The sequence below is a fragment of the Protopterus annectens genome, chromosome 11.part0, assembly GCF_019279795.1.
Source record: "Protopterus annectens isolate FY-2018-M chromosome 11.part0, PAN1.0, whole genome shotgun sequence".
In the NCBI taxonomy this organism is placed as follows: domain Eukaryota; kingdom Metazoa; phylum Chordata; order Ceratodontiformes; family Protopteridae; genus Protopterus; species Protopterus annectens.
This window is the reverse complement of record NC_056745.1, coordinates 252,579,503-252,607,002: the sequence shown is the minus strand read 5'-3', so window position 1 is coordinate 252,607,002 and position 27,500 is coordinate 252,579,503. Positions and strand designations below refer to the sequence as shown.

Genomic DNA, 27,500 nt, shown 5'->3' with positions numbered 1-27,500 from the left:
TGATTTTATTGCTTGCATTGCATCTTTACTTCCATAGCTAGGATAAATACCATAGAAAAAACACAAACACAGTTACTACACTCCCCAGGAAAAGGGAGGCAGTCTGCAAGTTGCTGTAAAATTTGTAAAATCCTGGCAACATAACACTGATCTAACAAAAAGAAAAGATACAGCTAATTGGAGGTAACCTATGCACAGCGTCATCTAGTTAAACAAAAAATCTTTTTTTCAGGAATGTCCAGCTTTAAATAGATCATTGCAGAAACACAGCTAGTCAGAATCCATTTAAGAACCCGAGCATGTAGTGAAATTCAGTCTGTGAACTATGCAGGAAAACAACCACTAAATATTTGTATGTCTGTAAGTGTGTAAGTTAATAAAAGTAAGTTTACTTCAGGTTTCAGACCTTCAGTTGGACTTCAGTACAGAAAATGCAAACAAGTCACATGTATTTGAAATGCTGGTGAAGATGATCATTTGTTCACTTCGACCCAGAACAATTACCTTCAATCATCACAATCTAATCACAAAACTGATGCAACTGTCATATCCTCAACCTGTGACAACAAACACAAATCCACAGAAATGACAAAGTTAAAACAGAGCAGCCCTGTTGTATTGGTCTTACTCAAAGATGCAAATTTCAATCATCCACGAGGCTTCAGTCACAACGAGTAACATGGAACAATTATGACACTGCCAAATTTGAGCTGCCCACACCTTATATGCATGGCTGGAAAAGATGATTAGGACAGTGGAAAGAAGACATAATTGCAGAATCACTGGCACCAAGCTTCAGTCACTTAAGGGAAATCGAGTAAAATTAGGATTTTAAGGGTGTGCTGCTCATATAGAAAACTGGAATATATTTCCATGATACTGACATTAATTGTGAACACAGCCACACAGCCACACTGCCAAAAATGCAGACAGTGCTGGCTTTATTATAAATGAGAAGATTCAGCCATAAATGGCGATTAAAAATACAATTGTCTACTAACACTTACTGTCCCCAAAAATATTTTCCATTCTAAAGTAATGTCAGTTCTGTAAAACTCATACTAAACTATGTAATACATTAAAATAGCATCAATTTTCCTTGCATAGATTTTATTCTCAATTCCTATAGTTTTTTCTCCTGCCTGAGTGATATGTTCTTCTATACATCAGCAATAACATTTGCATGCTGGCCACTGCAACACAATCTGAGATGAAATGTTAGCCACTCCCATCTTAGAGCAGCTTTTTCATCTGTATTGTTTAGGGCCCTAACTATCAGTGAATAACATTATTTTTTAGTGTTAGACATATATTCAGAGAGCCGTGTCAGATTTATATCTAAAATAAAGGGTTACGAGATCCCCCCCTGCAACTGGACAACCTTGATTTATTTTCAACAGCTCATGCTATCCATGTATTACTTGTACTTTCATATTTTCATAAGGGTAACAATGTATTTGTTTTAGGCTATATATATATATATATATATATATATATATATATATATATATACACACACACACACACACATTGTATCAGACGAATCAGCATACTGAATTCTTGGTGGCATTCTTACACATCATATGTTTGCTGTATGAAGACGTTAGTCAGTCTACAGTATGGGCTCATCTGCAGTACCATGAGATGGACAGTTGAAACAATGGCCACATATTGTTTTATGGCACACGTTATACTTATCTGCTCAGTTCTGTAAAGGACCAGAGAAATTATAATGCTTGCATTCATACACAAACATGCACACACACATGCAAACAGAACAATAGCTACATTTTTCTATGAAAAGCTATATACGTTCACTACTTATACATGTTGGGATTAGGCAACACTCGACTCAGACTGTTATTTTCTTTTTTTGTTAAGCAGTTCTACTGAAAAATGCATCGCGCCAGCACACTTACCACATCCAGCTTTGTAGTTGAATCCAGGTGGGAGGAGGAACCCTTGCTGGGCTGCTGCTGCTGCCAGGGCTCGTTGGTCTGGAGGGAACACGGGTATCATTAATGGAGGAAGTTGGCCTTGAACCTGCTGAACATGAAACAGAAATCAAAAATACAAGAAACCTTTGATAAAATATAAGAATGTAAACTCTACTAATCCACAAGGAGAGAATATCTGAAAAGATATGCCAGTGTATTCTGTCTGATTTCCGTTCTTGGACCCAAAAATAGCATATGGAGTATCATGAGTGCAGGTAACCTGCACATTTTCATTTACATTTTCAGTTAAATGTAGACTAGAGTAGCCTTCCATACATGCTACAAAATTATGCTATATATATATATATATATATATATATATATATATATATATATATATATATATATATATATATGTTACTCTGGACAGTTGTTATGCTGGAAAAAATACTCCCTCATAACTAAGGGGCATAAATAAATAAATATTCCTACCTTATATACACTATACAGAACTAGCTGGCTGAAGGGATGTGAGTGCTTGGAATATATAGAGCTCAGCAAACTTTACTAGATTCACAACATAGTTATATGTTTTCTATTCTGAAGTTTTTTTGTTTTGTTTTTTTTATTATCATTAACCTTCATGGTTTACAGCTACCTCTTGCACCAAGCTGTAAGTGAACTGTTTACGGCTACCTCTTGCACCAAGCTGTAAGTGCACTGTTCCATGCAGTCACTGATCGTTCATCATCTAACCATGTGTACATGTTGCTCAGTCATGTACCTTTGTTGTGCAAAAAAAAACAGGTGCTGAGTACTAAACAAAGTGCTACTTACATCCAATAAGGCCAACAGCCATCATTAGCATACACAAGATATACTGCTTGCCAGCCCCAGTGTATCTTTGGGCTTCTGCTAAACTTAGGCAAACTCTGTCTTGAACTGTAACCCTAGCAACTCACCAGTGAAGTATTTTCTTTGTGGCAAAATTTTTCTGTACATGTACAATAGCATTGTTTATACACATTAATACACAACATGTATTACTTTTGCAGTTAAGCAGAAGGAATATCAGGAGTAAAAGCTTAGGAAATATTTGTCTTTGCTTCTTTCTTATTTTATCTTTCCGCTCTCTCTCTTTAAATATAAATGTATGTGTGTGTGTGTGTGTGTGTGTGTGTGTGTGTGTGTGTGTGTGTGTGTGTGTGTGTGTGTGTGTGATATAGATAGAATATGCACTTATTATGAAACTGGTATAGTGAAGACAGAATATCAGTGATAGCCAGATGGCTGACCAATTTGCACCATAAAAGTTGGTGAATCCATGGACTTGGGTTGTATTCCATTAACCTGAATCCTCTTATTCTATAATCCAGTCTGTTACTTAACCACATAATCACACTTGAATAACAGCACTGAAGGACTAATTAAATTTAGATAAATTATGTTTTGAAGATAATAAGACTGACTATGCAGTCACACAATAACAAAAGAACAAACACACTGTACCTCAGTACAACGTACGGATCATACAGATATGAAATGATCCAAAGGAGCATTTCAAGAATTAAAATAAACACATTGTTTTCATTTTGTACACATGTAATACAAGAATTTTTAAATTTAGACATTGATCATTCTTTGGGGAACCACCTTTAACAAAGAAGCAACAAACATTCGTCATGTATGGTGCAATTGTTTTTTTCCCCTTATGCACTGAAGTACAATTCTCAATTTCTTCTAGGAAGCCGTTTAACATGTACTCTCTATATCCCTGAACATAACTCAAAAACACTATCTTCTTTGCACTCCATATTTTTTTTCAGGCTAATGATTGCAGAAAAAATCTGCTATTTTCTCCTTTGTAGAATCACTTTGTAGTGATTGTGTAACAAAGTGCATATAATGGAATACAGGAAGGAAAGAAAATCAGACAAAATTGATACTTGCACATGGATGTATGCATACACAGGCATATGCATATCCATTTACCTATGTTTATACATCTATATGTGTGTGTGTGTATGTGTGTTTCAAATATATATCTATATATACATCTATATCTACACATATTTCTATCTATCTATATCTATCTATCTATACACATATATATATATATATATATACATATATATATATATATATATATATATATATATATATATATATATATATATATATATATATATATATATATATATATATATATATATAAAGATATATATAGATATATATACACACAAATACACAGAGTTGCAGACACATTTTCATTTAAAGACCATTTTTTTAATTCTTTAATAACAATCAACATTTTTCATTACTAAACACTGTAACGCTGAACATATTAAGTTAACAAAACAAAAGAAGGTGTAAATAATCGTTTAACAGTAATTTGTAAGTATAAAAAGTCAATAGGAAAACATAAGAGAAAAAATTCAGGCACAAATTAGGGATGAAGAACATATGCAATGAGGGCCGATATAGAAGGAAGTGACAGACAAAAAGGAAACAAGAAACATTTAGCAAGAGTAAGACATGTGAACATATGAGGAGGGTGACTAGGTGGTAAAGGAAAGCATCCTATGTACCAAGGAGACGTAGAGAGGTCAGAAGGAGAAACTAGGTGGTAAAGGAGTGCATCCTATGTACCAAGGAGACGTAGAGAGGTCAGAAGGAGAAACTAGGTGGTAAAGGAGTGCATCCTATGTACCAAGGAGACGTAGAGAGGTCAGAAGGAGAAACTAGGTGGTAAAGGAAAGCATCCTATGTACCAAGGAGACGTAGAGAGGTCAGAAGGAGAAACTAGGTGGTAAAGGAGTGCATCCTATGTACCAAGGAGACGTAGAGAGGTCAGAAGGAGAAACTAGGTGGTAAAGGAGTGCATCCTATGTACCAAGGAGATGTAGAGAGGTCAGAAGGAGAAACTAGGTGGTAAAGGAGTGCATCCTATGTACCAAGGAGATGTAGAGAGGTCAGAAGGAGAAACTAGGTGGTAAAGGAGTGCATCCTATGTACCAAGGAGACGTAGAGAGGTCAGAAGGAGAAACTAGGTGGTAAAGGAGTGCATCCTATGTACCAAGGAGATGTAGAGAGGTCAGAAGGAGAAACTAGGTGGTAAAGGAGTGCATCCTATGTACCAAGGAGACGTAGAGAGGTCAGAAGGAGAAACTAGGTGGTAAAGGAGTGCATCCTATGTACCAAGGAGACGTAGAGAGGTCAGAAGGAGAAACTAGGTGGTAAAGGAGTGCATCCTATGTACCAAGGAGACGTAGAGAGGTCAGAAGGAGAAACTAGGTGGTAAAGGAGTGCATCCTATGTACCAAGGAGACGTAGAGAGGTCAGAAGGAGAAACTAGGTGGTAAACGAGTGCATCCTATGTACCAAGGAGACATAGAGAGGTCAGAAGGAGAAACTAGGTGGTAAAGGAGTGCATCCTATGTACCAAGGAGACGTAGAGAGGTCAGAAGGAGAAACTAGGTGGTAAAGGAGTGCATCCTATGTACCAAGGAGATGTAGAGAGGTCAGAAGGAGAAACTAGGTGGTAAAGGAGTGCATCCTATGTACCAAGGAGACGTAGAGAGGTCAGAAGGAGAAACTAGGTGGTAAAGGAAAGCATCCTATGTACCAAGGAGACGTAGAGAGGTCAGAAGGAGAAACTAGGTGGTAAAGGAGTGCATCCTATGTACCAAGGAGATGTAGAGAGGTCAGAAGGAGAAACTAGGTGGTAAAGGAGTGCATCCTATGTACCAAGGAGACGTAGAGAGGTCAGAAGGAGAAACTAGGTGGTAAAGGAAAGCATCCTATGTACCAAGGAGATGTAGAGAGGTCAGAAGGAGAAACTAGGTGGTAAAGGAGTGCATCCTATGTACCAAGGAGACGTAGAGAGGTCAGAAGGAGAAACTAGGTGGTAAAGGAGTGCATCCTATGTACCAAGGAGACGTAGAGAGGTCAGAAGGAGAAACTAGGTGGTAAAGGAGTGCATCCTATGTACCAAGGAGATGTAGAGAGGTCAGAAGGAGAAACTAGGTGGTAAAGGAGTGCATCCTATGTACCAAGGAGACGTAGAGAGGTCAGAAGGAGAAACTAGGTGGTAAAGGAGTGCATCCTATGTACCAAGGAGACGTAGAGAGGTCAGAAGGAGAAACTAGGTGGTAAAGGAGTGCATCCTATGTACCAAGGAGATGTAGAGAGGTCAGAAGGAGAATGACAGCAGTGAGGCATCATGGAAGGAATCTTCTGGACAAATGTATACGAGAAAGAGAAATGTGACTGCTCAGGTGGCACTCAGAAGAAGTTGTTCATGGTATTTAACAGCTGCTAAGGGTTGCTACAGCATAGCACATGCATTTTTAGCAAACAATGGAATTACTAAATATTCAGTTGTTTCACAGGATTTTTAAAAATTATTTTATTTACTGCAAAGCTCTCTGGCTATTAAGCTCCAATTCCCCTGCTAAATCGATCTAGGTACTGGTCAGAAGTCCCATAATCCATTTATCCCTTTGGGGTGAAAGCTGAACATCACAAGTAGTACTGCTATTTGTGGGCATCAGTTGTTTTCTCCATAGCTCTAACACATTCCCCTCTGCACATGCTTGCTGGTGCTCAAGGGGTGGGTGCGCAGTGGGCATTAGGAAGTATCTATTGCGTACTTCCATGAGTGAAATGTCCAGCAGAAGCTCCCACCTCATTCCTCTTGCAGGCACCTCCATTTGATCTCTTCCATCTCAATTGGAGATTCTAAGATGGAGAGTGCACCCTGGACATGCATGCCCAGTCCCCAAGCCTGCCCAATGAGATAAGACAGCAGGAATTCCTTCATTGCTTCCTTACATCAATCCTCCTCTCTTCCTCTAATGTCCACCTTTCTCCTCAAAATTCAACCCCCTACTCCACCTAGACTTACAATAACTTCATCTTTTAGTCTCTGGTCTCTGCTTACCTAACCACTTATTCCTGCTTTTACTTGAGCTTCTTTTATACCTTTTGGTACTGTTAGGCACACATATTTGGCACTGTGCCACTCAAAGTGCCATGGTAAAGGCTTGTATATAACTGCTGATGTACAAAGTATTACACCCTGGATTTGTGTTACAGTCAGACTCTTGTATTTGCTATTGTACCAGTCGAAGTGCTGTGGTATATGCCTGCATATAACTTATGCACAAATGCTTCCACATAGGATTTGTGTATACTACTTGTATGTACACTTTTGCTTTGTTATACTACTTATATAATTTGGTTATAGATTTGTTATACTATTTATTTGTACTAATTGTGGAGTTTTTCTCCCCAGGCCTCTGCTGAAAAAGGGCTTTGTTCAGTTGGACTAACCCAGTCAATAAATGTCAAATAAAATAAATAAATAAATTGCAGCTCTCTCTCTCTCTCTCTCCCCAACATGGCTGCTGCAGCACCCAAGGTGCTTAAACTAAATCCAAGGTGTCTTGACTGCAGTCCAAGCTTTAACCTTCTGTACCTCAGAGCCGGTTCATTGCCTTTACAGGAGTCCTGCACAGATCTGCAAGACAAACATAATTCATGCAACAGGAAAAGTGAGGTATTTCAGTTGATAATAGCTTTCAACCGGTCAAATCTTTGTTCTAAAAGTCTTCAGACTAATTTCTGTTTTAGTTAGCAGTATGTGTTGTAAAGACTTGATGCCAGTGGAATTAAGGTCATCACATGTGATGTATGTGAAGAAAATAAGATTCTGTGGCATGACATTTGAAGCCTGAAGCTGTAGTCAGGATTTTCCAAAGGACATTGAAGGAGTTAAAAAATCTGCACTCTACCCAAATATCTGAATCCTGTGTCAAAGATGAGGCTATAATTTGTGATGTTTCAGTAAATTGGATGTAATCTGGAACATTGTACCTTTTTTCTTAGAAAGCTTGCTTCTGAGAGAGGAAAGAAATCCCAGAACTTTGAAATCCAAAAAATCTACCCCAGAATTACTGTTTGGCAATAAGTTCACCACCATGTACTCTTTCATCAGTTGATGGGTAGAATGCACGATACATCTGCAGTAATCCATTCCATTTAGATAAAACAGACTGAGATAGTATTAAAAAAAACTCCATCTGCAGTAGAGTCACATTTACATGGCAGGACAAAAAACATGCTGTGTGTGGTGGTGGGATTACCATTTGGATCTGAAACTGTGAATCACTCAGCGGCTAGATACAAACCGAGATAGCTATCGGATTTCATCAACACATCTCCAATGCTCTGTGAAAGAAACTCTGAAAATCTGATCCACATTCTTTACACATACACTAAAGGGGGATACAGCCTGTGCTTGAGACAGAAGTATGAAATAACTGAAGTGACATTAAACAGACAGGACAGGAAATGACATTTCATCTGATTTCTGAGGGATACTTGAGAAGTACAGAAAAAAGAGTTAACAGCACAATGTACCAAAATGAAGGGAGAAAATCAAAAAAAGCAAACAGCCCTGTTGAGGAGCTGTGATGGAGAATGACTTCGTAATACAGGGCTGTGATGGAGATTGACTTTGTAACACAGGGCTGTGATGGAGAATGACTTTTTAATACAGGGCTGTGATGGAGAATGACTTTGTAATACAGGGCTGTGATGGAGATTGACTTTGTAACACAGGGCTGTGATGGAGAATGACTTTGTAATACAGGGCTGTGATGGAGATTGACTTCGTAATACAGGGCTGTGATGGAGAATGACTTCGTAACACAGGGCTGTGATGGAGAATGACTTTGTAATACAGGGCTGTGATGGAGAATGACTTCGTAATACAGGGCTGTGATGGAGAATGACTTCGTAATACAGGGCTGTGATGGAGAATGACTTCATAATACAGGGCTGTGATGGAGAATGACTTTGTAACACAGGGCTGTGATGGAGAATGACTTCATAATACAGGGCTGTGATGGAGAATGACTTCGTAATACAGGGCTGTGATGGAGAATGACTTCGTAACACAGGGCTGTGATGGAGAATGACTTTTTAATACAGGGCTGTGATGGAGAATGACTTCATAATACAGGGCTGTGATGGAGAATGACTTCGTAATACAGGGCTGTGATGGAGAATAACTTCGTAATACAGGGCTGTGATGGAGATTGACTTTGTAATACACGGCTGTGATGGAGAATGACTTCGTAATACAGGGATGTGATGGAGAATGACTTCATAATACAGGGCTGTGATGGAGAATGACTTCGTAATACAGGGCAGTGATGGATAATGACTTCATAATACAGGGCTGTGATGGAGAATTACTTCGTAATACAGGGCTGTGATGGAGAATGACTTTGTAATACAGGGCAGTGATGGATAATGACTTCATAATACAGGGCTATGATGGAGAATGACTTCGTAATACAGGGCTCTGTAAGAGAATGGAACAAAGGCACTAGAAAGGTTCTTAAAGTAACAGGGTAACAACTTGGCAAATCAGCTGTGGCTTGTTGATTCTACTTTTGAAACCTAGCATATTTTAACCTAAAAGATGAAAATATTAACATAAATAAATATTGTGTTACACTTGATTTCTCCTGTGTTTTAGATACTAGTTTACATTCTCTAAGGTGTAGCTTGATTATATGTCACATCTGGTACATAGGCTTGTGAAAACAATTGTATGCATATTACCCATTGCCATAAAAATGTGTTTTTTGTTTTTTTTCTTTTCTTATTGCTTTGAAATTAGATTTGACTTTTTATAATAAGTAAATTATTCAGTTCATCTTTTGGTTCTATGTCTAAAACTTTGCTTTAAGCTTGATTTCTTGATGATATCAATACAGGGAAAGCAAAAAAGCCCATTATAATCTTTAGGATGCTTTCTGATGTCTAAACAAAAGTTCTATCAAGGGTTTGTTACACGACAACTGACAACCTTGATTAATTACAAAATTTAACCTAAAGCACATAACAGTATGCATAAAACACTAAACATATAAACTAAATCAACATGAGCAAACTCCTGTCAGATCTTCATATCAACAGCAGCAAGCAAGAAGTAACAGCCTCATCGGTGATGTTCACAGTCCTCCTAGGAAGAAAGCCACGGACTTCTCAAAGTTACTGGCAGAATGGAGAATGACTTCGTAATACAGGGCTGTGATGGAGAATGACTTCGTAATACAGGGCTGTGATGGAGAATGACTCTGTAATACAGGGCTGTGACGGAGAATGACTTCGTAATACAGGGCTGTGATGGAGAATGACTTCGTAATACAGGGCTGTGATGGAGAATGACTTCGTAATACAGGGCTGTGATGGAGAATGACTTCGTAATACAGGGCTGTGATGGAGAATGACTTTGTAATACAGGGCTGTGACGGAGAATGACTTCGTAATACAGGGCTGTGATGGAGAATGACCGTAATACAGGGCTGTGATGGAGAATGACTGTAATACAGGGCTGTGATGGAGAATGACTTCGTAATACAGGGCTGTGATGGAGAATGACTTCGTAATACAGGGTTGTGATGGAGAATGACTTCGTAATACAGGGCTGTGATGGAGAATGACTTCGTAATACAGGGCTGTGATGGAGAATGACTTCGTAATACAGGGCTGTGATGGAGAATGACTTCGTAATACAGGGCTGTGATGGAGATTGACTTTTTAATACAGGGCTGTGATGGAGAATGACTTCGTAATAAAGGGATGTGATGGAGAATGACTTCATAATACAGGGCTGTGATGGAGAATTACTTTGTAATACAGGGCAGTGATGGATAATGACTTTGTAATACAGGGCTGTGATGGAGAATGACTTCGTAATACAGGGCTGTGATGGAGAATGACTTCGTAACACAGGGCTGTGATGGAGAATGTCTTTTTAATACAGGGCTGTGATGGAGAATGACTTCATAATACAGGGCCGTGATGGAGAATGACTTCGTAATACAGGGCTGTGATGGAGAATAACTTCGTAATACAGGGCTGTGATGGAGATTGACTTTGTAATACAGGGCTGTGATGGAGAATGACTTTGTAATACAGTGATGTGATGGAGAATGACTTCATAATACAGGGCTGTGATGGAGAATGACTTCGTTATACAGGGCAGTGATGGATAATGACTTCATAATACAGGGCTGTGATGGAGAATGACTTCGTAATACAGGGCTCTGTAAGAGAATGGAACAAAGGCACTAGAAAGGTTCTTAAAGTAACAAGGTAACAACTTGGCAAATCAGCTGTGGCTTGTTGATTCTACTTTTGAAACCTAGCATATTTTAACCTAAAAGATGAAAATATTAACATAAATAAATATTGTGTTACACTTGATTTCTCCTGTGTTTTAGATACTAGTTTACATTCTCTAAGGTGTAGCTTGATTATATGTCACATCTGGTACATAGGCTTGTGAAAAGCAATTTTATGCATATTACCCATTGCCATAAACATGTGTTTTTTGTTTTTTTTTCTTTTCTTATTGCTTTGAAATTAGATTTGACTTTTTATAATAAGTAAATTCTTCAGTTCATCTTTTGGTTCTATGTCTAAAACTTTGCTTTAAGCTTGATTTCTTGATGACATCAATTTAGGGAAAGCAAAAAGGCCCATTATAATCTTTAGGATGCTTTCTGATGTCTAAACAAAAGTTCTATCAAGGGTTTGTTACACGACAACTGACAACCTTGATTGATTACAAAATTTAACCTAAAGCACATAACAGTATGCATAAAACACTAAACATATAAACTAAATCAACATGAGCAAACTCCTGTCAGATCGTCATATCAACAGCAGCAAGCAAGAAGTAACAGCCTCATCGGTGTTGTTCACAGTCCTCCTAGGAAGAAAGCCACGGACTTCTCAAAGTTACTGGCAGAACAGAAATCTGCTTTGGAAAGACTTTCAAATGCAAGTGCAGAAAAAATACAGCCAACATTTAAAAGGCAGATGGCTCTGCTGACAGCCTCAGTTCCTTTTTTTAAATGATATTAATTAGCTCTGATATTCTAAAAGAATGAATAGCTTTTCATCCCATGGCAAGAGTTAAATCAGTCTTAAGGGCTCACTCAGAACAAGAAGAAAGAAGCTTGATCTTGATCTGTTAGTGGGGGCCGGGATTATTATGTAACACAAGTCTTCACTTGATCCCTGAAGCCACATAGGCATGTTACCACTAAATTGTGCAGAAGGGATTTCTGTCAGGTGCTCAGAGATTTTTCTTTGCTAGACAGGCTGTCAGGTTCTGCTCCCACTCCGAACTACCTGAAGTCCTTTGACTCAAGTCTTCATTTAATGCAAACTAGTGCACAAAAAAGGTAGACAAGCCAACAAAGGATTGTTAGCATAAGAAAGGGATCAGAGAGAAAATAATAGCAAAGCTTAAAGGTACTCCTGTGATTGAAGATTAACCTTTTCTCTCCTCATCATACCAAACCTCATTAAGGGATTAAATTAACATGCTGTTTGTTTTATCCCAACTTAAAGGAGCCACACCTGCAGCAGAAAACAAAAATACTTTCTCTCATTGTCCTTGACTAATAAGCTCAGACCTATAATTGCCAACTACAATTAAGTTCCTCCAGTGACACCCCAAAATCCCTCTGTCAATGAAAGAATGTTTGAAGTGCATTTTACACGTGAGAAATCTGACATGAGGCTGTACAGGAACAGGAGTGAGCCTCAGGAAATCTCTCATCAATATTCCTGATTTTATTTTGTAAACACACACACAAAAATTAAAACCAGACTGCAAATGCAAAAGGTTTTCAACTTTCATTAGATAATCATATTCTTATAAAAAGGTATTATCATTGCATCTTTTAGGTAACCATGCAAGCTGTATACACCCTGACATGCCATACACAGAATTTAATAAAAACGGAACGGCAATGCAACTAAAACCAGGTATAAGAATGAGGTGTGAAATCATTTCACATATCTAGAGATTAAGAGAGTATTAATTTGCAGAATGCCACTAGTTAAGCTTGGCATTAGCCCAGAGTCAAGAGATAATATGTACTAAACCAGCCTGTAACCAAAGGTTCTGCTCTTGCTATTATTAAAAGGGTCATGTATGTGAGTGTTGTTACTGTTTTACTGTCAAAGGTAACAACTTTGTGTGAAATGCAAAACACTGATATAACAGGCATTATTAATATATCTACTATTTTTGTTCAACTTTGGCTCTGCTCTGTCTCAACAGTAAATCATCTCAGAATATGTCCAGCCCATTCAATGTTCAGATGTTTTATGTCAAAAAATATATAGTGAAAAGATAAATATAAACCTGGATTGCCATGGTTCCCCTGGTTATGAAGCAAAGTGAAAATGTAACTGCAAACCTGCTCTAACAGTTTCTGATTCAACAAAGGCATATCTGCCTTTTCTAGAGCCACCAAAAGTGGCAAAAAAAGGAATGTATGCACACACAGCTTTAATGTTTTGTTCATGAAAACTGAAAAAAGGACTATAACTGTAGTACTATTTCTGAAGCTGAAAAAAATGTATATTTATATGAACGTGTACATTCCAATATGAACCTGTGAGGAAAGGAAGAATACATGCAACCTAAGAGAATTTTCCTAGACCTGCAAAGCTGGAAAATGTGACAAAGAGGAAAGCCGGAAACCTTGGCTATACCCTATGAACTGCGAATCTGAGAGTAGGAGCACCATGACAAACTGTTCTTGGCACTCTGTTGAAGATGACTCCATACATAACCTAAATGCAGAACTCAAATCCTTTCAGCTAACTTTGTGCATATACTGTGCGTGCTACTTTAGAATGACTACTAGTGAAAGGCAGTGTTTGTACAACATTAGTCACTTCCCAGCCTGAAACCATGTGGACAATTGGCAGGTGTGGGATGCAGAATGATGTTTTTCATGTATTCACATAATCCTATCTGGCATTTGTGTCCCCCCATATATAGTGCTTCACCCTTTCATCCTCTTCTTAAACATAATCAACTCCAAGGTTACCACTCATTTGGCAAAAAAAATGTACCTATATATTCTCACACAAGTACATTTTACATTCTCACAAAAGTACATTTTTCACACTGCAGTCTGCCTGACAGCTTTCATCAGGCATATAGACAGACATCCAATGGACTGGTGTCTTACTCCTGAAGGCATGCACAGTACAGATTTGCTCCCAAACCTGAAAAACTTAACCAAAACACCAGGAATGCATTTAAAAACATGAAGCTCTGCTCAGCATATGAAGACAACTTGCATCATCTGACTCTTAACCAATACAATAACAAGAATGCCTGAAGAAACTTAATAGTCTGTTTTTGAATCAACAGTAAACATTCATAAAATGTCTCCATCATTTGAATGCTTACAGAACCAAAACCACAGCATAAGTGTGAACTCAGGTAAACCTGTGCCTAGAATTAAGAATAGTTAGCTGCAGGATGAACAGTGTCTAGCGATGGTGAGGAGATCCACACACAAGATCACACCTGTATCAAACATCACTATATTACTAATAATGCCCCTTGTAATGATTTGTGATTACTATAAAACTGACAGTTGCTTCTATTTTACTCCTTTAAGGCACTGGAAATGTACTGCTGCATGGACACACTTGCAATTGCATTAGTTAGTCAAGTAAAAGGATTGCTGCGTGATTATTCATTATCCATGGGTATGAGGCACAAGCAGATGTTAGCCCTTATACCTGACTTCCAGAACTTCTGAACATCCAGGTGATTGCAATCAGTCTCTTGAGCCAAACATCAGTGATACAAAGGAAAACTTCTGGGTGAATATAGGAGATGGCTTGCAGGATGTTTCTGGACGTCACTGATGAGGACAACCTCATCTCTATGAAACACATCGAAAATGGTCTCAGCAAAACCATTTGTCTGCTAGGTAGTTTATAGAGAACCAAACCTTTTCCTGCAGGTAAAACCAGAATTTTACTAACTTGCTTATTAGTCATTCCAAAACTACTGCACTGCATCATTGCCACTCACCAGATACGAATGTCACTAGCAAAATTACAGATACTTATAGACCAGCCACAAAACTTGTTGTCTTTTTCAGAGCACCTGCTATATTCTACATAAAATTAACTACATAAAGTGCAATCAGAGGTTGTCCTCTGTCCAGTCATGGGTCACTCTCTGACAAGACAGTCTTTACATTCAGTCTCCTATATGTAAAGCAATTTCCCCCATTGCGGGTGTATCTAGACATATGAAATGTACATTACATAATGCACTTTGAAAATAATTTATTTACTTTACTAATATTTTACATAATGACACAATGACATTTGCTTGAAATTAAAGAAAAACTGCACATTTAAAGTTTTTTGTAGTTATAAGCTTTTTCAGAATGTATGGCTGGCAAAAGTATTATTATTATTATTAATAATATTATTATTATTATTATTATCATCATCATCATTATTACTGTTACTACTCCTATTTTTTTATTTTATTTATTTTCCATTTGTTTACCGGGTTAGTCCGACTGGACACAAGGTGACCATTTTCACTGGAGGCCCAGGGAGGAAAGCTCCAAATGCATTGTAAAAAATTATAAAATAATAATAATAAAAAAATTAAACATAGCTATTTTGTACAAAGAGCATAGAACATATAAAAGGAGTAAAAAATAGAGTTTTTCAATTGATGCAGCATACAGTGGTTAGAATATTAAGAAACAATTAAACAAGATATTATACAACAGATATAGAATTGCTTGAACATAAATTCAGAAATAAGTTTCCATAGACAAACAGAGTCATAAACTAGAAATCATAACTATAAAGGTGTCCTAAACACCTGGTGCACAGTACTATGCACTAAGTGAAACTACACAGTTCACCTGTGATCTAGGGATGTTGAAAGTCAGGAACAGGTGAAATTAGTCTGGTTCTGTACAGGAACATATCCTAGGTTTGAATAGGAGATATTTTAGTAGGGATTTGAAAGTATGTTTACTGTTTAGACATCTAATGTCAGGAGGTAGAGTTCCAGGCCTTAGCAACTGCATTGGAATAAAGAGATTGGGCTGAGCTATGTAAGCAACTGGTAGCAGTCAGTAGGGTGGTATTGGAAGACCTTAATTGATGTGCAGTATTATGGAAGGTGAGCAGACCAGAGAGGGCAGATATTTTATTTGGTTGGTATAGCAGTTGATGGGTCAGGAGAAGTTGATTGTATTTTAGCAGATTAGGGAGTTCTAACCATCTTAATTGTCTTGGGGAGAGGCAGTGGTGAGAACAAAACTTAGCATTGGTTGCAAACTTTGAGATTTTATTGTAGCAGGTAGATAGTTTCAGAAGGTCAGATTTGTTTAGGTTAGTTAGAAATGGGAAAGCGTATAATAAGGTGGAGAGTAGATGGGTACGAGAGATAGTGATTCAGGATTCCTGTGTGAGGAAACTCTTGCAGCGGTAGAGTGAACCTAGCTTTTTATGAACTTTGGCAATTGTTAGTGCTACATGTTTGTCGAATTTTAGGTTTTGGTCAACAACACCTAGTAGCTTGGCTTGGGTTACTGGTGTAATAAGGGTATTGTAAGGGTATGGTTGGAGGATGTTATTGAGAAGGCGAGGTAGGGGTGAAAATTTTGGATGGGTGGAAGATCATGAGTTGGGTCTTAGATGGGTTTAGTATGAGTTGGGTGGAATTTAGTCATTTTTCTATAGTAATGAAGGCTTCCTGGGTTCTATCTTTGAGTAATTGTAGAGCGGGGGCTGAGCAAACAAGGGTAGTGTCATCAGCATACTGTACTATACTAGTTTGTTGGGTACCCGAGGGGAGGCTATTGGTAAAGATGGAAAATAGTAAGGGACCAAGAATGGAACACATTGTCCCACTGGGAGGAGAGGGGAGGGAGAGTTGTGCCACTTAACAGCTTGTTGCCGGAAAGACAGATAATTTTTAAACCACAGTAGAGAGGAGTTACCCAGATTGAGCTCAGAGAGAGTCAATAGTAATTTGCAGTGGGATACCGTGACAAATGTTTTTGACAGGCCTAGGAAGACAACAGATACTAAGTTACAGAGATTTCTTTGTTGGCTGACGTAGTCAGTAAAGGATATAAGGGCAGAGGTGGTACTATGGTTTGGCAGAAATCCATGATGAGAATTTAATAGCAGGTTAAACTGAAGAAGATGATTCAGTAGTTGGGTGTGTACATATTTTTCTAAGATTTTTGATAGGGGAGATAGTATAGCTATGGAGCGATAATTACTAAGTTCTGTCGAGGATCCACCTTTGTGTAGGGGATGACATAAGAAATTTTCCAGAGAGAGAGGACAGTGTGTTCAGCTATGGATCTATTGATGAGTATGGAAATAGGGTAGGTGATGCCAGAGGCGGCAGTCCTGTGGTAATCAACAGGGAGTTTATCAGCAGCGAGAGTGTTGGGTTTCAATTTTGCAAGGTGTTTATGAATTAGGTCAGTTGGAACTGGTTTGAGAGAGAATTTGGTGTTGGTATTATGGTGACAGTTTTGTATTTTGGGGGTATTTGTAGTAGTAGTGGGGAAATTGTTGAATAACTTTTGGATGGAGGAGGTGAAATAGTCATTAAACTGGGTGGAAATATCATTGTTATCACCTTCAGTGTTAGGGTTTGTAAAGGTGATTTTTGCCTGGTTGGGGAACGTGGCTGATTGTAGTCCAGAATTTTTGTGGATTGTTGTAGTGACATTTTGTAGCTGGATATAATAACTTTTTTTGTCATTACATATTTGTTTTTTTTTTGCTTTGTTTCTGAGCTCTAGGAAGTATTGTCAATTTGTACTTGTTTTGTTGGGTACGCAAGGCTGCCCAAGCTATGTCTCATTGTTTGAGTAGGGATCTTGTATCCTTTGAGATCCAGGGGGCTCGGATGGTTTTAGTATGAATTATACATTGTGGGGCCATAAGAATAAGGAAACCTAAGAAGGTAGTATTAAAGTACTCCATGGCTTCCTCCAATGGTAAGAGTTTTAAAAGGTGACCAATTTATTTTTTTAAGTTGTTGATGAATTGGTCTGGTAGGAAATCTTTGGAACTACAGATAGAAAGTAGGATGGGGTTTTTGTGGTTTTTGTGTGCTGTCTTAGTATGAATGTGGGTAGATGATCACTGAGAGAGTGAGGTAACGTACCAGATATACTGGCAGATGAAGGCTTGTTGGTTAGAATCCATTCTAATATGGATTCCTTTTTGGTGTATTTGTCTATACGGGTGGGGGTTTGGATAAGCTATGTGAAGTTAAATAGGTTTAAGTGGTACTTCAGGGGGGAATGCTGTGATAGAGGCCCAATCAATGTTGAAGTCCCCCAGGATAAATGTCTCCTGAGGGAGGCCGGTGGAAGTCCAATGTAAAATGGACCCTACAGTGGCAATATTGTCGCCTGGTGGTAAGTAGACCTATAATGTTGAGTTGTTTCTGCTGGTTTAATTTTATATTTGCAAACAGGGTTTCTGCATAGCCAAAAGTGAGTATATCTTTACATATCTGTTGGAGATTAAGGTTGTGCCTGTAAAGTAGGGCAATACCCCAGCGTCTTTTAGCTATTCAATCACATCTAAGGATGTTGTAGCCAGGAGGGGCTACGGTGATATCTTTGATGTGGGGTTTCAGCCTGGTCTCGGATAGGAGTACAATATCACGGCTATAGAAGGATATAGAGGCATGTAGCTCTTCAGTTTTATTCATGATGCTGCAGATGTTTATACTGAATATTAAGAGGTCAGAGGGATTTTGCTTGCAAAGGATATTAGGTCCATGTAGGTTTGTAGCGGTAGGTATAGTAGTGGAGGGGCGTGGGTTAGGGTGGATGTCACCACTGAGTGCAAGTCTGTTAGTAGCAGTGATCAGTGTGTGTAGGTAGTTGGCGATCATATGGTATATGAGTAAACTAGGTAGTATTTTTATAACAGCTTCTTGGTAGGTGAGCCTGGTGAGATCAAAGGGAGTGTGGTTGAAGATGGTAGGTGAAAAGTATATGCAATTATGGTGGTAAGTGTTTGAATAGGTTAGCGTGGGGGGAGTTTAGGTGATTGCGGTTAGTGATAGTGGAGTGGTAGGAATTTTGATGGTAGCCTAGGGAGAGGAAAACCACTATGAAAATAGAAGGTCCAAGCATGGTGAGAGTTGAAGGAGGTGGTGATAGTATATGTGGAGTTAAGTTATCTGGTTTGGGAGTTATTAGAGGAAGAAAGGATAGTGTGATGTGGTACAGCACCACAGAACAAATTAATGAGCAGTTGGTGAAAGGAAAAATGGGGGAGTGGTTTGGGGATGATGCAATAGCTTGGTGGGAGGTGTTAGGGAAGTCAGGTGATTGAGGTTTTGAATAAATTGGGGTATAGGTGTGGTGGGTGGGATAAGGGGGCAGGGTGGGGAGCCAAGTGAGCATGACTGAATTCCACTCCACAAGGTAATGAACTCAGCAAAGAATTGAAACAGTGAACTAGAGTAGGTAAGGTACTGGTTAAAGTGCAATTATATTTAACTGTGACTGGCAGCACCACTGTGAGTTTTATGGGCAGTAGCTAACAGTAAATCAGGAGGAAGGTCAGGGTTGACTGTTAATTAAGGGATGCTGTTAATTTAATGTCAGTTTCAAAGAAAAAGGGGGTTCTATGGCAGGCTTTAGCATCTGTGCATGCTACTCACCCAGAACAAGTAAGATACTTTAATGGAAAAAGTATCTACAGATTTTAATAACTAGTGCGGCTCTGAAGATGGTGGGGCAGACCATTGCAGCTTCAGATCACAGAATACAGTCCCAAGGGAGAGGCAAAGCAGAAGAATTATATTTTCAGTAAAAAATGCAGCAGGTATATTTAAACAAGATTTTAATAACTAGTGCACCTCTGTGGTGGAAGATGGTGGGGCAGGTAGTGGACCGCAGCAGCTTCAGATCTCAGAATACAGTCCAGGGGGAGAGGCAAAGCACCAGAGTTATATTTTCAGTAAAAAATGCAGCAGGTATATTTAAGCAAGAGAGAAGCAGGAGGTGCATGGAATGCCAGGACAGAGTATTTACCAGGATTCACAAAACTTGTTTAAAACTGTCTCTTCCTTTGATTCAGTAGTGAAAACTTATACTGCCACGCTCACCAGAAACATTTAGTATGTGGATTAAGTGGGATTTAGTTTCATATTTATACTTACAAGGTTTCACAAGCTTTTTTTTCTTCCTGGTATTTCAAGTTCATCAATTAACCAGAGACTGACGTAAGTTTCTTAAACAGTAAGCACCACTAACAATCTCGGAGACCTACTAGCAGATGCAAATTACTTTACAGTCATCCTGGTTATGTCTTATGCAAACTCCCCCCTCTACATGCAATCAAAGATTTCCTACTAATTTCAAAACAAACAATTACTCCTACCAATTGATGTAAGTTTGTTATGTTTATCACTCTCCTTAATTTTATTTCACATCTGTTAACTGCTCTCTACATTTTAGAATTTGCATCATAATTCTTTTATTTTGTATCTTACTTGATTTATCTGGACAGATTTTCTCCTTGGGTCTTTACTGTAAATGGTCTTTGCTCAACAGGGCTAACATGGTTAACTAACTAACTAGTTAACTAACTAACTAGCTAACTCTGTTTTCTGATCATGCCCTTATCTACTATTCTTGTTCTCACATATATTGCATATGAGGCCCTGACATACATCCTAAACACACAGTTCTACCTTCTCTGTATCTATTTTATATAACAATTTCAGACCCTTGTTGTCTCTGTACACTGCAGCAGTCTTTGAATACCACTTTGCTCATTTACTTCCTAAATCAAGTGCTATGATGGCCTAGTGACTTAAGCGTGTATAATTAATTATATATTTGACTTTCATATGGTGATTAATTATGCATTTAATATGCATATAAGTACTTGACAGAAATAATCTATATCATCTCTCAGTGTGAACTGTTCTATTAGCCTGCCTTGTAACCCATTTTAGATAATTAAAATTAACTAAAGGCTCCTTTCCGTCTATAAACATCACCATCCGATACTTGCTAGATAGATTTATTAATAGCTTGATGCTGTTTCCCAAACTGCTAAAATCACTGTAAACCAGTATTATTTCTACTACACCCAGCGTTATTTCCACTGTTCATCTACCCAGCAAAAAGAAACACTTTTGGAGTGTCCAGAACAATACTGAGTAAGAAGAACAGAAATATATCTGTGCAGAAAACATCCAGGAGTGTGAAACACAAGAAACAAAAACAACACAGCCAACCATCTGTCTATACTACACATACAATTTGGCAAGTGTTTAGAGTTAAAATGTATAACAGCCAAGTCTAAGAACGTACCTTGTACAATCAGTCACAAATAATACCTTAGCAATCTACAAAACTGAAAGAGCCATAGGTTATGACTTTCCTTTAACTCTGGGTATAGTTCCGTCCCAAAACTGAACTTCATATTACATGTATAAATAACAGTTATTATTCTGTTGTGTGGCATTTCTGTTTCTCAACCACCTCATTGCATACTAGGTTTATAAAGTATCTCTGAGTAGCTTTTTTTTTGGAATATGACTCACTTTCTGGTACACAAGACCGACCATTACGTTTCACACATCTGGGACATAAGCTTCATTGCAGAGAAGACTAAACTCTATGACTACCACTCAGATGACTTAGGACTGACTAATGATCTGGAAAATGGAGAAGTTTGCAGCATACACTGGGAGTGAGTGACTGATGCCAGATTACCTACATTGGGGGGTTATTTCTTGTACTCGGCAGAGGCCAGGTAGTGCAGCAAGCAGTTTTAGGGTCAAGATGAGCTGGCCTGCAAAACATCAAGTGTTATAGCAAGATTTAGCATGTGTTTCTAAACAACAATACTGCACTTGGGTCTCGTTGCATGTTGAGCACACAGAAAGAGTTAGGGTCCATTATCCTCAACCTGTAGGGATGATGTCAGTCTATCCTTTATCTCAACAGGTTATACTGTAAGTGAAAGGGGTTTTCATACGTTATTGTGTAGGACTGGGGTTAGTGGCAGAAGCAGGGTTAGGAACAGCACATATGAGTAAGGATGGCTATAGGGGCTTTGACCCACTCCCCCAGCACCTTACTCATATGTACTAATCCTACCTCTACTCTTAAGCTAGCACTAACCCTAGACATTAACTTGCCCTTACCAAAAACCTTCTCTAACAGTATCACTATAAAAGACATACACACACACATACACACACACACACACACACACACACACACACACACACACACACACACACACACACACACACACACACATACACATCTTCTTTTTTTTCTTTCAGCTGTTCCCGTTAGGGCTCGCCACAGCGGATCATCTGTTTCCATTTCTTCCTGTCCTCTGCATCTTGCTCTGTCACACCAACCACCTGCGTCCTCTCTCACCCCATCCATAAACCTTATCTTAGGACTCCCTCTTTTCTTCTAACCAGGCAGCTCCATCCTTAGCATCCTTTTCCCAATATATGCAACATCCCTCCCCAGCACATGGCCAAATGTACAGCTGTGTACACTTACCATAAATTTAGATGTTCGAGTATATTCACTGTTGCAGTCATTACATTTGGGTTATCTGTTGCAGGTAGCCCTCAGTTGGCCTGATTAACAAAGTCTTGGGTCCTGTGTCAGTTGCTGTCCCTTCTTCCATGACATCAGGTTGTCAGGGGTATAAAACATGCAGCCAACGCCATTACATTTGTTTTTCTTGCCCCAGATGTTAGGTGGCCCACTAATGGGAAGCAATTAAACAGAAAAACACAAAGGTATACCTCCAACAAAAAAGCAAATACACTAAAAAGGCTTTTAAGCATAGTAAAGCAAAGTAGAGGTATAGCCAAAATAAGTTAGGGGGCAGGAGGGAGGGTAACCAGGACTGCAACAGTGAATACACTCGAACATCTCCATTTATGGTAAGTGTACAAAACTGAACTATGTTCTTTGTGTTTCACTGTTGCAGTCATTACATTTGTGTAGATTCCCAAAGCTATGGTTGGGAGGAGAAATTTAGAGAGCATTAGGGCCAGCTATAAGTCCCTGCAAGACTGCAGTGGCAAAGCCAGCTCTGGAGTTAGAGAAAATTGGCAAATGATAATGCTTGGTGAAAGTATGTACAGAACTCCAGGTAGCAGCTTCTAGGATGTCCCTGGTAGCAACACCTCTGAGAAAGGCTGTAGAAGTAGATGCAGCCCTGGTGGAGTGAGGTCTGATCCCCTGGGGAATAGGTTTTCCATGGTGCTTATAGCAGAAATGAATGCAATGGCTTATCCATTTAGAAATGGTTTGTTTTGAAATAGCCTTCCCCTCTGCCCCTGCAGCAAATGCTACCAGCAGTTGTTCAAATTTTCTTTGAGGTTTAGTCCTGTCCAAGTAGAATCTAAGTTGTCTGTGCACATCCAAGGAATGCAGTATCCATTCCCCTTTGTTCTGTTTTGGGAAAGAAGGTTGGAAAATGAGTGGACTGATTAAGAGCCACACTGGATACCACCTTGGGCATAAAGGAGGGATTAGTTCTGAGTGACACCCTGTCCGCATGAAAGATGAGGAAAGGCTCCACTGCCATAAGGGCCTGTAATTCAGACACCCTTCTAGCTGAAGTGATTGCTAAAAGGAAAGCTGTTTTCCAAGAAAGAAATTTTAAGTCTGCAGTATCAGCTGAAAGGAGGTAGAGTGAGTTTTTCCAATACAAAGTTAATGTCCCAGGCTGAGGTTGGAGCTCCCCTGGGTGGTCTCAAATTTTTGGCCCCTCTGAGGAACTGCTTGAGCAGTGGATGAGAGAAGAGGGGAGTTTCTGTGTTATAATGAGCTGAAATGGCTGAGGCATGGATTTTAATGGAGGAAAAAGCCAGGCCCTTGTGAAGCATCTCAGTTAAGTATTGTAAAATCTGAGGTAAACTGGGTGCTGCTGCGCTCATCCCTTGAGATTGGTTCCAGGCACAGAATCTTTTCCATTTTTCAGCATAAGATTTTCTAGTACTAGGCCTCCTTGCCTCTAGGATGATATCCATCACAGGTTTGCTGAGGGATGGTAAGGGAGAGTTTAAGTAATTAGCCAGGCTGCAAGGTTCAGTGTTGGAAGCGGAGGGTGCAGAATCTGGTTCTCCTCCTGAGACAGCAAGGAAGGAATCTGAGGCAGGTGCCATGGAGATGACCATGACACACTGTGCAGGAGGGGGTACAAGTGTTGGCGCGGCCAGTCTGGAGCAATCAAAATCATCCTTGGTTTGTCCTGTTTGACTTTTAGTAGTACTTTAGAGAGCAGAGGCAGCGGGGGGAAGGCACAAACTGATAGGTTTTTCCAGCTGAAGGACAGAGCATCCATTTTCCAGGCTTGTTTGTGGGGAATCCTTGTGCAAAATTTGTCCAATTGGTAGTTCTGGGGAGAGGCAAACAGGTCTTTATCTGGGCTCCCCCATTTGCTTGTCAACATGTTGAAAATCCTTGGTCCTAGTTTCCACTCGTGTGGGTCCATGAGGTTTCTGCCAGATATTTAATTTTCCTGGCAGGAATTCAGCTTATAGGTGCACTTGGTAGCTCAAGGCTGTGTTCCACAATGCCATGGCTAGTCTGCAGAGGGGATAAGAATGTGTACCCCCCTGCTTGTTTATGTACCACATAACCGTGGTGTTGTCCATCTTTACCATTAGTTGTCCTGGAAGAATGTAGTCCTTGAAGGCTGTCAGAGCATTCTGTACAGCTAACATTTCTTTTTGATTGACATGTAGGTGCATTTGACTTGGGTTCCCTTTGAATGCACTTCCCTGCCAGGTGAGCCCCCTATGCATAGTCTGATGCATCTGTTGTTAGGGTTTGGGTGGCAGGGAGTGGTGTGAAAGGTAGTCCCTTGTTTTGGTGGCAGGCCTCTGCCCACCAAAGGAACTCTAGGCGTAAGCAAGGTATGATAAGAATCATTGTTTCTAAGCTGTGAGAATGTTGACTCCATAGGCTTTTTAGATACCACTGTAGTTTCCTCATATGCAGTCTTGCATATGGAATTAGAAGAATGCAGGAAGCTATGAACCCCAAGGCTTGCAGGATTTGTCTTGCAGATAGCAGGGTTCTTGTGGCCACTTGTTTGAAGTAGGTTGTCAAATGAATTTGCTTTTCTGGCATGAGGTAAGCCATTTGGGAAGTTGTATTCAAGCTTGCTCCCAGGAATATAATTTGTTGACAGGGTACCAGTTGTAATTTCTTTTCGTTTATGGTGTACCTCAGACAAGTTAGAACCCTTTTTGCAAAAGCCAGATGATTCAAAAGTATGTCCTGGCTTTCTGCCTGAATTAGACAATTGTCCGGGTATGGGTATATTTGAATACTACTTATCTGCAAAATACAATAACTGGAGCTAGGCACTTTGTAAATACCCTGGGTGCAGTAGATAAGCCAAAGGGCAGTGCAGAGAACTGATAGTGCATGTAACCTGCTTTGAAGCGTAGGTATCTTCTGCAAGATTCCCTGATTGGGATGTGCAGGTATGCTTCTTTTAAATCTAGTGTTGCCAACCAGGCATCTTTGCCTAGAATAGGAAGTAATTGGTGAAGAGTCAGCATCTTGAATTTTGGAATCTCTAGAAAGGTGTTTAGAGTAGACAGGTCCAGGATAGGACATCATAATTTGTCTTTTCTGGGTACCAGGAAAAGTCTTGAGTAGAAACCTTGTCCCTTTTCCCCTTCTGGTACCATCTGAATAGCCCCCATGCTTAAGAGAGAAAGTACTTGTTTTTGGGCCTCTGCCCACTGATTTGGGGGTAGGTCCGGCCACATGTGGAAGTGAAATATGTATCCCTGGGACACTATATTTAAAATCCATTTGTCTTGGGTAATGAGTTCCCAGTTCTTTGCATGAAGAGCAATCTTTCCCCCCAAAGAGGCAGTCAGAAGATAAGTGCTTGGAAATTTTAAAAGGAAGTCATTGAGACAGTTTACCATAGGAGGGAGTCTTGTTATTCCCAGACTTGGAAGTGGAGGCCCCCCACTGCTTAGTTCTGTGAGTCCACTGGGACTGAAACCTGGGGTTTTTGCTGTGTCTGGGTTTGGCTTGAGAAGACCTAGAAGGGGCTGGAAAGGACCAATTCTTAAAGGGCCAGTGCCAACTAAATCTAGGAGGCTGAACTTGTAAAATATCGTTTACAGTTTGCATAGATTTAGCTTTATCTTCCATCTTTTTAAGAACTTCTTCAGCCTTGTTGCCAAACAGGTGGTCCTGATTTAAAGGAGCATCCAACAATTTAGCTTTAACATGATCAGGCAAAGATTGCTCCTTAAGCCAAGCATGCCTTCTAAGCACAGACCCAGTAACAGCAGCCCTGCAAGAGGCCTTTAAAGAATCAAAACCACATTGCAAAGTATGTTTTCTAACTTGTTCAGCAGATTGCATTAAATCCTGTAAGTCTTTATTTTCCACACAGTCAGGAATCAACATCATTTTCTGTTTAACCAGTCCAATAATATGTTGCTGACATTTAATATAGGAAATTGGCAGTTTAAAGTTCTAATGGCCGAGGTTGCTGACGTGCAAACCTTTTCACCCCATCTATCCAACGCCCTGGAGTCTCTATCAGAAGTGATAGGATTTTTAGCAGTCTCTGGATCTGCAATAGGATTTTTGAAAAGGAACTTGTGGGACTCAGGGACCCTGTAGTATCTGTCAGATTTACTGGGAGCAGGAGGCAGGGAATCAGGGCCAAACTGGATTCTGAGAAGGCATCATCAACAATGCCTAGTACAGGAGGAATAGCCAAAGGCCTATGCTGAGGTATGAGTAGGAAATCCCTAAGCCTCTTTTTTGAATCAAAAAATTCCTGGCTTTCCTAGTAAAAATGCTCCCTTAAAGTATGTAAGGTTTCCCCAAAAGAAAAATCCTCAGGAGGGGAAGCAGAGGGTATAGAGCCCTCTGCATCAGAATCCTCATAAGTAGGTAAGGACAAATCCAGGTCATCAGAAGAGTCAGAAAAAACAGAATCCTCATCAGAAGATTCATAATCAAGCTCAGCCCTAGGCCTCTTAGAAGGGGGGGTTTGGCTACCCCTGATTAGAGTTATTAGGTCTTCAGACATTTTTATCATTTGTTTTTTATGCATAGAGGCCTGAGCATGTGGCCTGGGCATCGGTTTTTTAGACATGGATCCAGATTTAGGCATTAGTAATGAAGGAGGCGTCCATTTAATATGCAAGTCCGTAGGCCTGAATACACCCTCTGAAGCCAGTGCCTGCACAGCGGCTCTGGACCCATCCAAGGTAGAGACATCTGTGGGTTCCATAGTTGAAGCATCTTGCGGCATACCAGACTCCGAATGAGTCTCAGTAGAGGCCTGCGAATCAAAAGTAGCAGGTATCAGGGGCTGCGAAAGTAACTCACTGAGTACTGGCGAACTGGTGATTGGCTTAAGAGAAGCATCATCGGCAGTTTTAGACCTTGGCGGCCTGTCTCTGTCTTTATCTTTGCATTTTTTCAGAATCCTGGTAGTCGGATGGCTAGCCGACGACATTTCTGGATAATTAAACAGAGAACCAAAATATTTAGAGGCAAAAATATACAGACACAGATAGTGCACTGATTAAATAAAGCACAAAACTGACAGCAAGATCTGTCGTGGTCAGGGCCTAGGCAAGGA

At 39.6% G+C, this 27,500-nt stretch overlaps 1 protein-coding gene across 8 annotated transcripts in view; it reads right to left on the bottom strand.

The window, feature by feature from the left end:
• The window catches only part of SOX5 (SRY-box transcription factor 5), a 1,045,264-nt gene that overhangs the window by 245,463 nt on the left and 772,301 nt on the right, over positions 1-27,500 (bottom strand). For 5 of the 8 annotated variants that reach the window (XM_044087686.1, XM_044087685.1, XM_044087683.1 and 2 more), the window contains one exon: positions 1,920-2,046. In XM_044087686.1, the coding sequence (XP_043943621.1) occupies positions 1,920-2,046 (127 nt within the window). The remainder of the gene's footprint in view (positions 1-1,919; positions 2,047-27,500) is intronic. The other 3 variants (XM_044087684.1, XM_044087688.1, XM_044087690.1) reach the window with 1 other exon arrangement.